The sequence below is a fragment of the Motacilla alba genome, chromosome 1A (assembly GCF_015832195.1).
Source record: "Motacilla alba alba isolate MOTALB_02 chromosome 1A, Motacilla_alba_V1.0_pri, whole genome shotgun sequence".
Lineage (NCBI taxonomy): Eukaryota > Metazoa > Chordata > Aves > Passeriformes > Motacillidae > Motacilla > Motacilla alba.
In genome coordinates, this window is record NC_052031.1 from 48144412 (window position 1) to 48160652 (window position 16241).

General features: G+C 52.5%; 1 protein-coding gene across 4 annotated transcripts; it reads right to left on the minus strand.

Annotated features, from left to right (window-relative positions):
• Window positions 1-247: 247 nt before the first annotated feature.
• SEPTIN3 (septin 3) lies at window positions 248-15763 on the minus strand. Of its 4 annotated transcripts, none has more exons than XM_038153469.1 (10): window positions 15418-15763; window positions 8539-8730; window positions 8156-8284; window positions 7348-7429; window positions 6858-6995; window positions 6375-6492; window positions 5835-5930; window positions 4900-4999; window positions 4369-4420; window positions 248-3129 (listed from the first exon to the last, which is right to left on the minus strand). In XM_038153469.1, exons 1-10 carry the CDS (start codon window positions 15746-15748, stop codon window positions 2994-2996), a joined length of 1374 nt encoding a protein of 457 aa, XP_038009397.1. In that variant the 5' UTR covers window positions 15749-15763; the 3' UTR covers window positions 248-2993. The 4 variants fall into 4 exon arrangements, with proteins under 4 accessions (XP_038009397.1, XP_038009395.1, XP_038009394.1 ...); XM_038153467.1 differs by lacking the exon at window positions 15418-15763 and adding an exon at window positions 13793-14118 and having other exon boundaries at window positions 4900-4996; XM_038153466.1 differs by lacking the exon at window positions 15418-15763 and adding an exon at window positions 13793-14116.
• Window positions 15764-16241: the final 478 nt, after the last annotated feature.

The following is a 16241-nucleotide window of genomic DNA, read 5'->3' on the forward strand; positions in this document are numbered from 1 at the left end:
TGGCAAAGTTTTTCTGGCGAACGGCTTTTCTTCTGAACAGCTTGTGAGCCTCCGAATGCGTTGAGTGGGCCTCTCTGGTGTAAGGTTTAGACTCTCCTCTGCAGCATCGCTCGGGATACGTTGGGAACAGCTGACTTGCTGTGGTCATCCTGGAACTCAGCCGGTGGCGCTCGATTCAGACTTGTCCCAGCTTATCCATTCACAGAGGCTTCTTCCCAACTATCTCCCGTTGTCATGCCACGTGGGATTTTTTTTTTTTTTTGTATTTGCCATTTGTAGACTTCCTGGTCGGTACTCGGGATGTTGGTAGGATATTGGCATAAGCAGATGGCAGCGAGGAGTACCTGAGCGTGTTTTTCTCACAAGCTTTTACAGATCCTTTAGAAGTAGTCTATGATCCGACAAGAAATTACAGAGCAGGGTGTAAAAACCACGTTATTACAAAGAAATAAAAATTCCTAAACCTACAGGGCAAAACACACAACCTTGTCCTTGAACTCCACATTGCAGGCAAAGGAAAGTCTCTCTCTTCTGTTGTGTGGGTCTGCTTTGCTTTCTTTAAGCAGGGCAGCATTGTGTCTCTGCCCTAACCCTTGGCTGGGCCCAGAAGTCATAAAGATTACTATTCTGTAGCCCAGGGTGAAGGTGATGGGGTGTGGCTTCGTGCTTCAGTGCTGTGAAGAAGCAGAGCCCTGGCAGTGTCTTTGATGAGGTTCACGTCTCTGACATCCTTGAGCTGAGCAGGGCCGGTCGTGTGGCAGGATGGGTGGCAGTGTGGCCAGGTGGTTTCTGCAAGGGTCCATGGTATGGCTGCTGGCACCAGTGACAAGGCTCCTGCTCCCTGCAGGACTGAGGAGCCTGGTGCAGGGAGGAGGGTGTGCAAGGCTGCACGCACACACTGCATACAGGAACACCAGGAGCTGTGAACGTGGGTGGTGAAAGGACTAGGAAGTGCAGGAGTGGCCCTCACGTCCTAGTCGTGCTGAGAATGGCTGATTTGTGTGGAAGGTGGGAGTGAGAGTGAAGAGAACCTTTGCTTTGCAGTGACAGCACCAGAGAAAGCCACAAGATGGACATACGCTCCTGACAGTTTTGCTAAGGCTTGGAGAACCCTGTTGCCAGCCCTGGCCCTCATACGGCTCCATCAACCAACATCAAGTTTGACTTGAGCCCTCCTCTGCTGCTCATTTGCTGTTTTCCTCCTCCTCCCCGCAGTGCCAGCCTTTCCGACCCCCATGCCAAGCCCCCGCACTTCCCCTTGCCGGGCGCTGCCGTGCCAGGCCATGGCATTCCACATGGGCGTTTGAAGTGCGGCTGGCAGCTCTCCTGGAGGGGACAGCCCCTGCCAGCCACGTGACAGGCAGACACTGCCAACCTCAGGACATCTCTGGTCTTCTCCCCTCCTTCCTTCTGCCCAGACAGCTCTGACACATTTTTGACCTCACTCAGGGACGCCCAGAAAATGGCTGACACACCAGCTAGACACAAGCACGTGGTCTTCAGTGAAGCTGCGCCTCTTTCTGCTCACAGGTCTTTACCTTCCCTCCCCATCCCCTCCAGGGAAAGGTAAAACAACAGCTTCTCAACAGGACACAAAAGCACATTTTTAAGAAGGTGTGAGAGCTTGGGAGAGGGAGGAAACAGCCTGGAGAAGAGGAATATTCGAGTACTTGGAGAAATGAAGGAGAGACTTAGAGGATAAAAATCAGAGAAAGTGAGACAGAAAGAAAGGAAGGAAGAAAGCTATGGAGGGCTAAAAGGGAATGAGGACAAAAGCACAGGAGTGGAGGAGGACAGAGCAGAGGAATGGCACTGCTGCAGTAGCAAATGCAGCCATTTCAATGAGGAGAATGAGGAAGAGGTATCTCTTGCGTCCCCACCCTGGCCCAGTGCTTCTCAATCCATGGCTGTTTGCACTCCTCCAAGATCCCCAAGGTGCTATGCCAAGTGGAGCTGTCCCTGGGGGAGGTCCCAGCAGGGAGCCCCTGTGGCACTGTCTTCCCTGTGCTCGCACAGCAGAGGGGCCATCTTGTGGAGAAGGGTTTGGCCAGGACCTGCTCAGTGCTGGTGGAGAAAGACCCCTGCAATGGGGGATTGCAGCAGGGGCGTGGGGTGACTCCATGGGCTGGGGTGACCGCAGCACACATTGGTCTGATCTGCACAGAGTCGAATGCCTGTGACACAAGCATGGCTTTTGACCTTCGTGCTGGGCAGGGCAAATGAAATGCACCCTCTGCAGCAGGAGCACATTCTTTCCCCCTGGGTTTTGCTTCTTTTGGAAAATATATCCGTTTTCCCCAAGTACTCTGATGCTTCTCAAACAGATGCTACAGGCCAAGAACTAATTCTGTCTCCTCCCACCAGTCACTTGCTCTGAACCACAAAACGTGCCAGTCTTCTCTCATCTACCCTGTTCCAAGCTGCCATTTCCCCTTGGGAAGCCACAGCAAGAAAAGGGGATAAAATGCCAGGCCACCATGCCCTCAGACCAACCAGCTGCCTTAACACCCATGGAAGATCCAAGAGAAATCTCTGCTGACATCTCTTGAAACATGCATGCATTGACTCCACAATCTCTCCCAGAGTCTCTCCTTGCCACGTGTCCAAGTGATAAAAACAGGACTATAGCATGCCCCACACCTCCCCCCTCTAAAATCCAAGCCCCTAGAAATCCTTCTCCCCCCCACACTATTTCCCCCAGGCAAGATACACAGCTGAGACACAGAAACGAGAGAAAGGAAGCTGACGGACAGTCCACTGTGCAGAAACAAACCGAGGATGGGCACACTCTGGGAAGGACGGGGGAGGTGCCCTTGTCCCTCTCTGGCACACAGGGAGGCACATGCACGCCCGCACGCACTCACACTTGCATCCTCTCACTCCCACGGAGGAGGTGCCGCATGCTTCAGAGACAGGCCCATGGCTGAGTCAGGGGTAGCAGGGGTGGGTTGTCTATCCAGAGTCACCAGGTGACCGTGGAGGGGGAGGGTCTTTCACAGGTTACTTTCGTGGTTTTCCTCTGTCTCCACAGTCATGGGGGGCAGCCCTCCATTGTCATTCAGCCGTTTGGCCCTGTAGGTCTCATAGTGGATGTTGTGGGTCACTTCTTTTAGGTCCTGAAGGTGGGTCCTGCAGGGGACAGAGTGGGTTGGGAAAGAGGATATGATAGCAAATATCAGCACAGTGTTATTCTTCTGATGATAATTTTATTCCCCAAAATAAATGGCAGATTTTTTCAGTCAGTCAGTTTTGCTAATTATTGTTACCCCTCTTTCTGCATGGATAGCATGGGTGCCATCATTCCCAACTGAGAGCTAGAGCATCAGCATTTGAGAACGCACAGGTAGGATGCAGGACATGGGCTGAAATTCCTGGCTGTGCTTGCCAGTGCCCTGCCCTTCTCTCACCTGTGCAACTGGCCCAGCCACTGGCCATCTTGGTGTGTCAGAGCAGACTGAGGCTTATCTGAAGCAGTGGTGAGGCAAGGAAGCATCAGGAGGTGTATCAGGCTCACTGCAGATCATAAGCTGCAGAACACTGCTGTGAGCATCATCCCTAACCTCCATACACAGCCCGGGGGCTTGGCTTGTTAGAGGCTTTGTGATGATTATTTGGATAGGATGTTTTTACTGAAAGACATTGGAAAAGCACCTCTGCTGCAGAAGGTATTACAAAACAAAAAGAGGAAAGTAGGGTGATGTCAAAGCATTGTACCTGGCCAAATGTCTCAATAGCATCACACCAACAAGTGGAATGAGCCCCAGAGCTTTGGTTTTGAATCGTGTTTCTCTTATTTTCTTACGTTTTGTATTGTTTTTATAGGGAAGAGAGGTCACCCTGGATCTACAGCTCTCCTGCAGAGTTTGTGCTGAGGTAACTTCATGAAACAGAGTAGAAATAAGACAGGACAATGAAAGCTAATGAAATATGAAGCTTTTCACTTCCAGCTCATATGTTCCAGCACATCCTTCAACCTGGAAGGAAACACAATCTAGGATGTGGTAGTGACCTCTTTATTACTGACCTGTTGTCAGCAGCAAATAAAAGTTTTTGCAACCTTAATGGGATTTTTTTTAACTCCCTTAATGGGAGTTTTTGCAACCTTGAGAGGGGTAGTAGTATCCTGCTTTTGTCCAGGCATCCAGCTCATACATGAAAACTAGCACCTACCTGGCACAGTGGTCATGTCACTAAGAGAGGCACTAGAATGTATCTACCCCTTAACTCAATCCAACCCTATACCACATAAGCTTTCACTGCCTGAAATTTACTTTATTTCCTTTTTAGTAGGGGCTATTTCATTCTGACTGGATCTCAGGAAGACTCCCAGCTCGTCAAGAGCAAACTGGTGCATGACCATGACCTTACCTGATGACAAAATCTCGAAGTAGGGCAAATTCACAGTGATTGAGGTTTTCCACTGAAAAGAAAGCAAGCAATTGTTACATTTGATTTTTTCAACAGCCTCTTTGTGGTTATAGAGCATGGGAAAGTCACTGCCATGGGGGCAGGTTCCAAGTGGGTAGAGCTTGTATACTTCAGAAAGGACAGAGTTGTCTGAACGCCACGCTGTCGAGCATTGAGGAAACAGGCTAAGAGATGCTGAGCAGTCACACATGAATTTTCATTTGAAAATCAAGACAACCTCAGGAGCTTAGCTTCACACACCATGGTGTTCAGAGTGGCTCCAGCTTCTGCCAGGTGCTGACAGTGGCACCATATTGACCATGGCAGTTCCCTCCTGGCACAGGTATTTGAGAATTCTCCTTTTGGCTGGTTTCAAGCAGTTTGTCACAAATGGGATGGGAAGGTAGCCACAGGACATGTTATCTGGCCCCTTGTCTATTACTGTGATCTGCAGACAATACTTTCAGCTCCCATAAGCAAGAGGGTTTTTACCTTCAATGATTCCCCAAGGTGTTTTCCTGCCCAGGACTCTTTTGCCATTCACTTGGTACTCCTTGTCACTGCCCACTACTGCAAAGGGCATGCTTTCCTGCTGGGGAGAGACATGTGGAAAGATCCATTGAACCCATCCCAAAGACCAGCACCACCATGGTTCCCCATCCACCTTTCCACCTCTCAGCTCAACAAACACAGGGCCTTCTCCAAGGGAAGAGATTCTCCAGAGCAAAACTTCACTGGCTGTCCTTTTCACCCCTCAGTGCTATCCCTAGAGTTCTGGACTCTTGCTTTCCAGGTGTCCTTGCACCCCAACAAGCTGTGTGAGTAGCTTGCAGCAGTGCCAAGGGCTCTGGAGCTGGGGCAGAGCTTTTCTGCAAGTATCTCCAGCATTTCTGAGGAGGGGGATGACCAGAGAAGAAGTACCTTAGCATAACCAACAGAGAGTCTGTCAGCCCAGAGCTGCTCATATGGGTAGTTTGAGGTGAATATGTCCTGACAGATTTGTAGTTCTTTACAATAGAAAGATGGGACTCAAATAATCCTTCCCCATAAGCCACATGAACATTCATCAAGTTTAATGGCTGAAATTGTACTGAGGAAAGCCAGAAATGAAGTAAGTGTGCAGCTTTCCAGGGAAGTAGGACAGTAGATGAAGCTATTGGGGACCCAGATATCTGTAAGCACAGGGAGAAAATATCTGTTTCCAGAGCACAGAGTGCAGGAGACTCTGCAATCCATAGAGCTGTGCAGCTGTTCATAGGTTTACTCTGCTTTACAGATATCCTTGGAAAGAGACTGCAATTACCACAAGAATGGAGATTAAAAAGCAGTTTATTTCTTACGTGTGAGGGCAATGATGCTGAAGTGCAGAACAAACTGTGGTGCCCTCCTCATCCACCCTTCCCCTCCCACAATAAAATGTTTCCTACCCTGATTTTGTCGTTCTCTGTTTTATCCTCCAAGTCCTCATCAAATTCTTTCTGGGGATAAAACTCGATCCCATTTACTTCTAGTTCCTTGCGCACCTAATCAGAGAGACATGTTGGAGCATAAAGCGGCACAAACCTGAAGGGAAGACAGTTGGCAAGGCCAGGCAAACACATCTGGGACATCCTTCCAGTGGGCAGAAGCTGGAGGGATTGTCCCAAGGAGGTGCACAGTAAAGTGAGGACACAAGGCAGCAATGATGAGTCTTTCTTCCCAATCTCAGTTACTTGTCTGGCACTCCAGTTCCCATGAGAGAACATATCACAAGACGTCACAAGGATACACACATTTCTTCCTTCTCTAATAGATGCCCTCAGAGATATAAACAGCTGCATCTTTAGGACTTAACCCAGCAGCCCAGCACTGGACTCTGTGCACACCCTGGGGACTGCACTGCAATCCCAGGAAGAAGGATACCACTCACTTCTCCCACCTCCATGCCAGGGCAGGGAAGGATCCCATCCAGAAGAGGAGATACTCACTCTTTGTTTGAATTCGGTCTTCTCCTCCAAGGTCATGGTATCAGCCTTAGCAATAACTGGGATGATGTTCACTACCTTGCTGAGATGTTTCATGAACTCCAGGTCCAAAGGCCGCAAGCTGCAGCCCAAGAAGGAACAAGATGGAAGGGGTCACTTTTTACCCTGATCACCTTTCATCCTAGTGACTGTCCAAGCACCAGGGCACCAGTGAACCCTCCCTTGTACATAGTCTGCTTGCTGCCACCACGTTCTCATCTCCTTCTTCCCATCCATTCTGTCCTCTCCCAAAAAACACAGTGGCATTTCTCCCGCTCTTTTAAGCTTAGACCCTTTCAAGCCCCGCAGCACCCAAAGTTAAGCTAAACAGTGCCCAGTCCTGCTGGCAGGATCCCTGGATCCATGTCTGAGGTGCAGCAGCATAGGGTATGTATCTGGCACAGAGGTACCAAAGGCTGGAGGAAGGACAAGGGACTGTGTACATACGAGTGTCCCGTAGGGGAGATGAAGTAGAGGCAGCAGTGCACACGCGTGTCTGGAATTCGTTTCTTCCTCGCAATATTCACCTCCTCTTTCAAAAACTTTTCATATTGCTCGTTGATGTATTTTTCAATAGGCTCCCAGCTGTTAAAGTGGGAAAGAGAGATGAATAGACAGGTACAAATCTCCTCGTGTTCTTGCCTACAGTGTTCCCAGCTCTGACAGCAGCAAAGCAGTCTCAGGCATAAAAAAAAAAAAAATACACCTGAAGCATCTCACCATCAGCACAGATGATTAAGAGTTTCTGTAACTGGACACAGAAATAAGCACTCACCATGTAATATGTGCATACCCCCAATCACACACACAGACCCGTGGTTTCACAGTCCCACAGCCCCATTATCAGTCCCTAAGTACAATAGGATCCCAGATGCTATTATACCATCTTAACTTCAGCCTTTTCTGGGACACAAGGCCTTGACCTTGTAAAACTCACCAGTTCTCATTGTTGATCTGGTCCCCAAATCCTGGTGTGTCAATCACCGTCAGCTTCATTTTGACACCACCTTCTTCAATAACTGGGGGGAAAATTGCAAACAATCATACTCCTCCCTGGGGACCTGCTCTGTCATGAAACATGTCTTTGTGTCCCACAAGGGAAGAAGAGAGCTCTGCCCTCATCCCTGCCCAGCAAGTGTAATCAGACCAGCTTTTGTCATGCCTCAACAGTTATGACCCTCATTTCCATGTCTGACCCCAAATTTTGGTAATATCTACACAAAAGCCACCTTATACCACTCCGTCACAGGAAAATGGATTTGTGCTCAGTCTGTGGCCCAAAGGTAGAACCTAGCCTAACACAACTTCTCCCCTCTAATGCATCATCCTGAATCTGGGATGATGCTCATTACCCTGCGCCAACATAGGAGTTGTGCTGATGCTTTGTGAGGAGGCGTGCACTACCAGGCTTGGGATGGGACCCAACAATGCAACTTGTGTAGCTTATCAAATGTAACCGCAGGTGAAAATTACCTACAGCAAGGCTTAATCCACAACTGCAGGCTAATGTCTTAGGTGATTAACTCTCTCTATTTGTCTACCCCTCACTTTTGGCTGTGGCATCAGGGGCCTTTCAGTTTAAGAAAAGCCTTGTCTGTCTCTGAGGCCATCTAAAACTGTCCTTTAGCTTCCTAGGAGAAGGGGCTGCCTAATACCAAAGAACTATTTGCGTAGACTGCTGGGATCTTCTGCAAGACTATGCCGAGGCATCAGTATTGCTTCCACCCCAGCAGCCTGGCTCTTACCGTGACCAATGGCTTTGATCTCCACTGTCTTGGGGATCTTCTCCTCCCGGTTCCAGCCTGAAGATTTGCGGCTCACCTGGGATTTGAAGAGGGTGTTTACCAGTGTTGACTTTCCCAGTCCACTCTGACCTGAGGATTGCAGAGAGGAAGCTTGTGACATTTGCCTCAGCCTGGTGATGACAGCAGGCCCAAGGAACAGAGCCAGGCTGGCAGGGGAGGGGGCTGGAGGTGTCTCCTTGCCTTGTGCAGGCTCTGTTTTCCCTCAGAGTAACTTCTATCTGCTCCCACAAGCCCTCCCTGCAGGGCTTGCTCTCCCACCTGGCCTCAGTCCCTGGCACAGTCCCTGGCCATGGTTCCCAGTTCCTCAGCTGGTCTCTGCCTACCTACAACCATGATGTTGAAGTCGAAACCTGTCTTCATGGTTTTCTTGCGCATCTGCTCAATGATGGTGTCAATACCGATGTAGCCCAGCAAGCTGGTGTTGATGCCCATGGGCTTCATTGGTACGACTGGTTTTTGTCGTGGCTCTGGGACCAGCTCAGACATGGCTGCTTCGTTTTTGCTCTCCACTGGTCCTGCATGGGGACAAAGATTGAAAAATCATCACTGAGGTGTAACAAGAGCCTCCTCGCTGACCTGTCACAGGGGCTGAGGGCAGCGGTGAGCAGCCTTCTCAAGGGCTATTGAGGATACCTGAATGTCAAGATTTTAGTGGTAAGGCTCATCATGGAGCAACAACTACTTGAGCTTGCAGCACACTCCTCTATGTCCCACTCCAGACGAGGAGGTGAAGTGGGGTTCACTGAGAATGCAGCGTATTGATGGCTCCCTCCAAACAGCAGGAGCAGGGGCAGCAAGGCTGGCTGGGCTGATAATCGGGTGCCCAAAGCTCCAGGTGTGTCTCCTTGTTTTCATCTCCTGGTTCTCAGCAGGATCACCAGTGTTTTGCCCGTCCAAGTTCACCATAAAATTTGTGATGGAACAGACTTAAAAAATTATGTGTCAAGTTGGGGCCTTGAAAGAGAGTTTGGGATATACCATGAGGACTCGCATGCTTGGCCCTTGCCAGGGGTGGCTGCATTACTGCCTATGGTGCACAGGCTGAGTTCCTCAGAGGAAGACAGTGGTGGAAGTGAAAGCAAGGCCATAATCTCTGTGCTTGCCTCCCACCCATAAACCAATGGTTTTTGTCATACTCAAGAAACTAATGATCATGATCAGAAAATTAATTATCTGCATCTTTCCCTCCTCATCTCTGCTTCCTCACTTCTTCTATGTAAAACAATCAGAAAAAAAGAAAACCCTGAGGGTTTTTTAGCCTCCCTGACTCTTTTTTGGGTGATGGCACACATTGCTAGGGGCAGGCCTCACCCATTTATCTCTGTCTCATTAATGAGTAGCTCCCACCCGCTGGGAGGAAGCGGAGGTTGGGAGAGGACAGGGCATGGAAGAAAAGCTCTAATTGGTGGGGAAGGCAGGCGTGAGGGATGAATCTGGAAAGGAAGATGAAGGGGATAGGAATCAAATACCTTTCATATACAAGCCAGCTGCAAACTAGAGGTTCTCCCACTCTAATTACTTGACTCCTCCATGCTTTGTCTCATTAGAGGGTTATTTTTCCAGGACACAGACAGAATGCATTTTTGCTTGGTAAGGACTTCATTTGTCTTGGATGCCACTTCAGTTCAAGTATCTCACACTAAATTATCCCTTTCCATCATGTTGGCAGAGTTTTTTTTCCTCCACTTATCAGAATCCACTGGCAGCAGAAAAGAACATGAGCAGCTAGGCAGGCGACTGCCATTTGGTGGTGACACATGCCCCTCTTCACAAGGAAAATGACTCAGAAGTCACTGGACTGGTGAAATTGATGGCACCAATCTGGGGTCCCAGTGACAGCTGAGTCAAGCCAGGCAGAGACAGACTGAGAAGAGGTCAGAGAGACTTTGTTCAAGGACAGGGTTAGGCTGGAGCAGACTCCATGGCTGAATGGGGACCCTCCCTGGCACTGCCACATAAAAGCTCCGGTGCTGACACAAGGGCTGCTCTACACAGCAAAGATTTTACGTTTTTTCTAAGCTGCAATATCCCACTATCATGTGCTATGGAAAGACATTGTGAAAGGGCCACCCTTGGCAGGGAGAAGGGTGCCTCTACCCAGCTCCTTTTCACTGCTTGGGAAGTCTTTTGTATTAAACTGGGAGAAGGAGTTTTCCCCTGTGTGAGACAATGGTAGCACAGCCACTCATGTGCAGCACTGTGGATAACATCTGAAGGCTCTTGTGCCACTTCTGTTCCACCTTGCCCACACAGGAGAGGTCAGTGGGAGGATGGCCCCCCTCCTGCTTTTCCTCACCGAGTGAAGGCACCCTGGACTATCATCACCCTCTCCTGAAGCAGCAAGCAGCACCCTGGGGGAACCAGAGCACAAGATGGACAATTGCTTGAGCCAGACTGGCAATTTGGAGCACCTCACACTGCCAGGCAGCTGCTGGAGGAGGCAGCCTGCCACACCAAGTGCTTCTCAGCTGCAATCCTCTCTCACACCCATCACAACTAGTATGTGCCTTTCCTGCTGACGAAGCATCCCTTGAGGCTCCCGTTGTCTTTTTTCAGATTTATCAAACCTGATGTGAGCCAGAAAAGCCCATCTCTCTGTACAGCACAGGGGGCCCAGGCCAGCCAGTTCTCCTGCACCCTACCCTTCACTCGTCCTCTCCCAGGCTCCCCACATCACCTGTGTCATGCTTGTGTGGCTGTGCCGTGTCCCTTATGCTGCTGCAGCGTTCTCCATATACACCCTACACAGCCCTGCTGGGGTCCTACCTAGCCCTAAGAGTAGGAGAAGAGAGAGAGAAATGGAAAGATGAGGGAATTAGGGACAGGGGGCTGTGGCCCCAGTGAGGCACTTGGCTGCTGGAGAAAGGGGGGCAGATAAACTCCAAAGGTGGAAGGGAACGGGTCAAGATGGGAAGAAAGCCCAGCTGAGCAGCTGCATGGGATGGGTGTAGAACATGGGCCATGTGGGCTGTGACCCTTTCGCTGCCTGGGTGGTAGCTTGTCCTCAGGGAATCTGTTGCCCTCTCCTTTATTCCTTCAACCCTTGCTCTTACACAGGGAGGAGGAAGGAGGGAATTTGCTGTCAGCCTCAAGTCTCACTAAAAGGTTCATAATTCTTCCCTCAATCTCACCAAGAAAAGCCTTGCCCAGAGCCAGTAGATGTTGCTAACTGCTGTGGACATTATAATACAAGACCATTCCTTTGCAAGCTTCACTGCTGGAGCCAGGAGCTTGCAGTGACTAGGGCAGATATTTCAGATCTGGTTCTTGGGCAGCTATAGAAAACCCTGAGACCAGGAGAAAGCCACCTGCTTTTCTCCTCTAGGTCACTTGCTGCCTTCTCTGTGTGGGGCTCCTTCCCATACAGCCTCAGGCACAGAAGCCCCCATTTTGCAGAAAATTGCCCAGGGGTTCATCTTCCTGCACATGAATTTTCACCTTTTGCCTCCCACAGATGAATTGAAGGAGCCAGCTAAGAAACAGCCTGCTGGGATGTGCAAAACCAGGACCAGAGTTGTCCCTGAGACATAAAGCATGCCTGCCTGCTCTCCTGGGAGTGGCTCTGTTTTTTTGAGCACTAAAGCTAATGGTGCCAGGAAGCCCCCTAAACACATTGAGTAGCTGGTCAAGGGGTGGTATTCTGTGTCCTGGGCACATCCCGAAGCCCTTGCAGCTGTCCCCTGTAATGAATGAGCAAGAGGGCAGTGCAGCTAGTACAGCTGATAATGAATAGAGGGCTAGCCAAGGTTAACCACTTTCATCTGCTGTTTGCAAGGCCCCCCCTTTTCCCTGCTGCTTTGTTCTGTGTGCTAAGAGAAGCTCATTTAAGAGGGCTGTAGCTGGTGATACCCCCCTGCTGCCCAGATCCAGCAGGAGGTGGCCCTGGGCTGGGCTGTTAGGGAATATCTGGCTCACAGGAGACACTCCATGTGACTGGACCAAGGGAAGGCACAGCTTTTGAGGCAGGGACAGGGAGAACCAGAATGAGTGCCCAGAGAGGACCCCATGGTCCCAGCTAGCTCCTGCTTCTGACACCCATTGATCCACCCCAGAACCTCCTCCTGGAAGGTGGGCATATGTGGCCAGCAGCAGACACCACTATTGCTCTACCACCCTTAATGCTCAGAAGTTTGCAGGACCTGTGTGGGGACAGAGGTGGCCCTGCAGGTCCCTTGGGGGCTCAGGTAGCGGGGACCAACATCTATTACGTCCTGATAACCCAGATACAGTCGCATCCCCTCCCCCTGCCTTCCCATCCTTTGTCTGGCAAGAGGGAGGGAGAGCTGCAAACAGTGCTCACCACAAACCAGCTTCCAGCAAGGAAAAGCTATTTAACCCCCACGTGGATGGCCTCGCTGCAGCTCTCCTCTGGTGTAGCACAAGGTTGTCCCTCTGCAGCTGCAGGCAGTGATCCTCACTCACATCTCACCCCAGCCCCTTCCACCCATACGGTCCTGGACCCACAGCTCCACTCCCTGTAGACATGGAACAGGGAGGAGGGATGGGTTCAAAACCTGAAGGTGGCTGGCAGAAGCAGGCCCTCAAAGGGTGATGCCAGGTTCCTAGGAAAGAAAGCAAGCAGCTGCTTCAGTAGTACAGCCTCCCTGAAGCTCATGGCCATCAGGACCTGCTCCTTGCTTCAGATCTGCAGAGGTGCTGGACTAAGCATCTCTCCACTGAAAAAATACCTTTCCCTCCTCAGTTCCCATGATGACCCCAGGGCATTTCTTTCAGCTGTGCAGGGCAATGGCTGAGCCCTGTCGGATGTACTGCCTGACCTCAGAGTACAGAACAAAACCATTCTTCTTTCCAGATCTTTTTGCCTGGCTTGAAGATCATCCCAATCCTCTGGGCTGCCGCAGCCTTCCCAACAGCAAGCTTTCTTCCCCTCAGCACTCTGCAAAGGGCTTGGGCAAGAGCCCGGCTGCAGCGAAATCTAGGGCAGCGTGTGCCGAAGCCTCTCTGGAGATGCAGAAGCTGGAGGTGAAGGAACTGGGCACATCCTAGCCCAGCCACCACAGCCCCAGCCATGCCCTTGGAGCTGCTCTCCCAGCCATACAATCCTTGTCCCACGTCCCAGTTCACCTCCTGGGTGGCACGGCTGTATCACAAGGCGAGAGGATGCTGAGCACCCCTGGACCATGGCAGCCACACCACCACAGCTGCCTGTGCCCCTGCCTGCAAGCCTGCTGGCTCCTGTGCAGATTCCCAGGGAAAGGCACAGGACATCCCCTCTGCCTGTCACCGGCAAGGGACAAGCCAGGTGCCGAGGAGTTCGTGGGCACTCCCCAGCTGGATTATCCCTTCCTTTCAAAGCAGTGCCTGGCACTAGCTACTCCCCATCAGCACCACAACCAGCCCTGCTCCTTCTCCTTCATACAGGACTGCTGCCACCAAAAGGAAAAAAACCAGAGGAAAGACAAAGCCAGGACCGATTTCCCCCACTGCCCTCCGGAGTTATCCCTCCCCCATGCCTAGAGCTGGGCATCGTGGGGCACGGCGGAGGATGCCCGCACAAAAAGCCCCAGCGGTGTCCCTCTGGCGTTGCCCAGCCCTGCCAAGCCCGGAGCATCCTACCTTTGAACATGAAGCTTCCTTTGTCTCCGAATCCTCTCCCAAGGGGGTGGGTCTCCCCCCACTTTTCTAGCCTGACGCTGATGAAGCAGCACGGTGGGCTATCAAGCTCCACTCGCTTTTACCTTTGTCTTTCTTCCCTGTGTCCTCTTCTCCCCCCTCTCTCCTTCCCTTCCTTCTCCAGTGGCTATTTCAGCAGAGCGGGGATGCTGGTGCTGCTCCTGCTGCCATCGTCATGTGACCTGAATATTAAACATCTCCGCAAAATCTCCCCCTGCGCACCCTCCCCCGGCTCCATCCCAGGCCCCCGGCTCCATCCCAGGCCCCCGCCAGCCTCCCCGACTCGCGGGGGCGGGGGGGACATGGCCTCGGGGTTGGGGGGGCCGCTGCCGATGGGGCCCCCATGTCCTGGAGGGGCCCTCATTGCACACCCACGCCCCACCGGCCTTTTCTTGCCCTTTTCCCTCCCAATTCCCCAGCCTTTTCAGCATCTCTGCTTGTTTAGGGAGGGGCATATTTAACCCTTCACAGCTTAGTTCCGGCGGGGCTCAGGAAGGGTGCTCTTTGCCCCTCGGTGTTTCGTAGGATCAGGGGATTGCAAAATCTCCTTCTGCTTTCCCAGAGGGAGGAAACTGAGAATGTTTTGGTTCCTCAAAAGCGATTTGCCCTTCAGCTTTGCTGTGAAGGTGTGAGAAACCTTTTCTCCTCCAGCACCATGATTCCTGGCTGTCAGCCCAAGGCCAGAGACAGAGCCAGTGCTGTCCCCTCTGCGTGCGTGTGTCCAAACGTGTGTGTGTGCTTGCGTGTGGTGAGCAGGGACAGGTCCTCCCACTTGGACCATGTTGGGGTACGCAGGTCACATCCCTGTATGCTCTGGCAGGCACCTCCATGTGCCCTGTGGATGTGCCTGTGCCTGGAGATGCCTCTGGCAGCTTGTATCTTTGGATGGGGATGCCCTTTCCCTGCTTTGAATTTCCTTCTCCTACATCTGTGGGTCCTGGCTCCAACAGGCACTGTGTCCCTGTCAAGCTGTGCTGGGGCATCAACATCTGGGAATGCTGTGACCCTCCAGTCAGTGGGATGACAGGAGCACCATGTGTTCCTCCACCACAAGACAACACCCCTGGGTGGGGCCCGGGCTGTGGGATGCCTAGCAGACTTGGCAAGGGTTTGGGGTTTCTCTGTTTGCAGTGCTCTGTGACAAAAAGAAAACTGCACCCACTGCAGGTTACAGGAACATTTAGAAGTAATTGTCAGCAGTTACCCCGGGCTAGGCTGAACAGTGATCAGACTGGTTTCCAACAGACAGACAGACAGACAGGCATTCCAGCACCCAGAAAATCTCCTGACACGGTGACCACAGTTGCCCACCTCCCTGCTGGGCGCCAGGCTCACAAACACACGGGCTGTCCTCGCACCAGCTGCTGCCCACCCATGGTTCTGGTGTGGGTCAAGAGGAAATCACTCCAAGGGGAGAAAGCCCCCATCCTCCCTCTCATCACCCTACCTCTCCTGAAGGGTCCTGCCCCACGCTGGGCTCCATGTCATCGCTAAGGGATCTTGGTGCCTCCCACCCTCCCTTCCTCTGCCCATCCCATCCCATCCCCATCCCGTCAGCGGAGACCCACCAGAGCGTGGTGGGGCGTAGGACACCCCCATCTTCGCCACCGGGGTGGCCTCGGCCCCGTCAGAGCTGCCGTGTCGCTGGGGCCCCTCGGCCGCCAGGGGCCGGGGTCGCGGAGGGATTGGGGTGACAGGGGCCGGGCCCCGCAGCCGCTCCCAGGGGAGCCCCCCGCCGGCAGCCCGGCGCAGGGTGACCGAGAGGCAGCTCCGCTTCGTGGAGGCAGCCACAGCCAGGGGGCCGTCCCGCCGCCGTGCGGGGCCCGGGATGCGGCTGGGGCCGCTGGGGCTCCCGGGGGCGGACAGGCAGCTGCGAGGAAGGGCGATCTCCTCCTCCATGGCGGTGGGCTGCGGGCTGGAAGCAGAGGTGCGAGGGCAGGGGGTGCCAGGCCGGGCTGGGGGCCCAGGCTGTCCCTGCTGTCAGGGCTGTGGTGCCTCGGGGTGCGGAGCTCCCTGGAGTTGCTGTCATTCTCATGCTTGAGCCCCCACCTCCAGCCCTGTCCGGCCAGCCCGCCTCCAGCTGGGACAATGGGGCTCTTGTGGCCCGCATGGCTCGCTCCCACGCTGGGTGCCGTGGCCACTCCTGCCCCTGCCCAGCACCTTCCTGACCTCTGCCACCAGCAGCCCCACAGCATGGGCAGCTCCACAACGTGACCCCATGCCCTGCTCCCATGGCAGGAGGTGGAGGAGTGATGCAGACCTGCCGGGTCAGGCCTGTGCTGCCTGTTTCCAAGGACACTGGGTGTGATTAAAAAAAATTAGGTATTTGAATTTTTGAAATGTTTTCCCTTCCTCTCTTAGTTTTTTCCCCCTCAAATGGCATATTCCAGTC

Excerpts from the sequence above, each read along its gene's own strand:
- SEPTIN3 (XM_038153469.1), bottom strand. The coding sequence starts at position 15,748 with ATGGAGGAGGAGATCGCCCTTCCTCGCAGCTGCCTGTCCGCCCCCGGG. Across the intron at positions 8,731-15,417 it reads CTACGCCCCACCACGCTCTG|GACCAGTGGAGAGCAAAAAC; the intron begins GTGGGTCTCCGC and ends GTCCCCATGCAG. Across the intron at positions 3,130-4,368 it reads CTTCGAGATTTTGTCATCAG|GACCCACCTTCAGGACCTAA; the intron begins GTAAGGTCATGG and ends TGTCCCCTGCAG.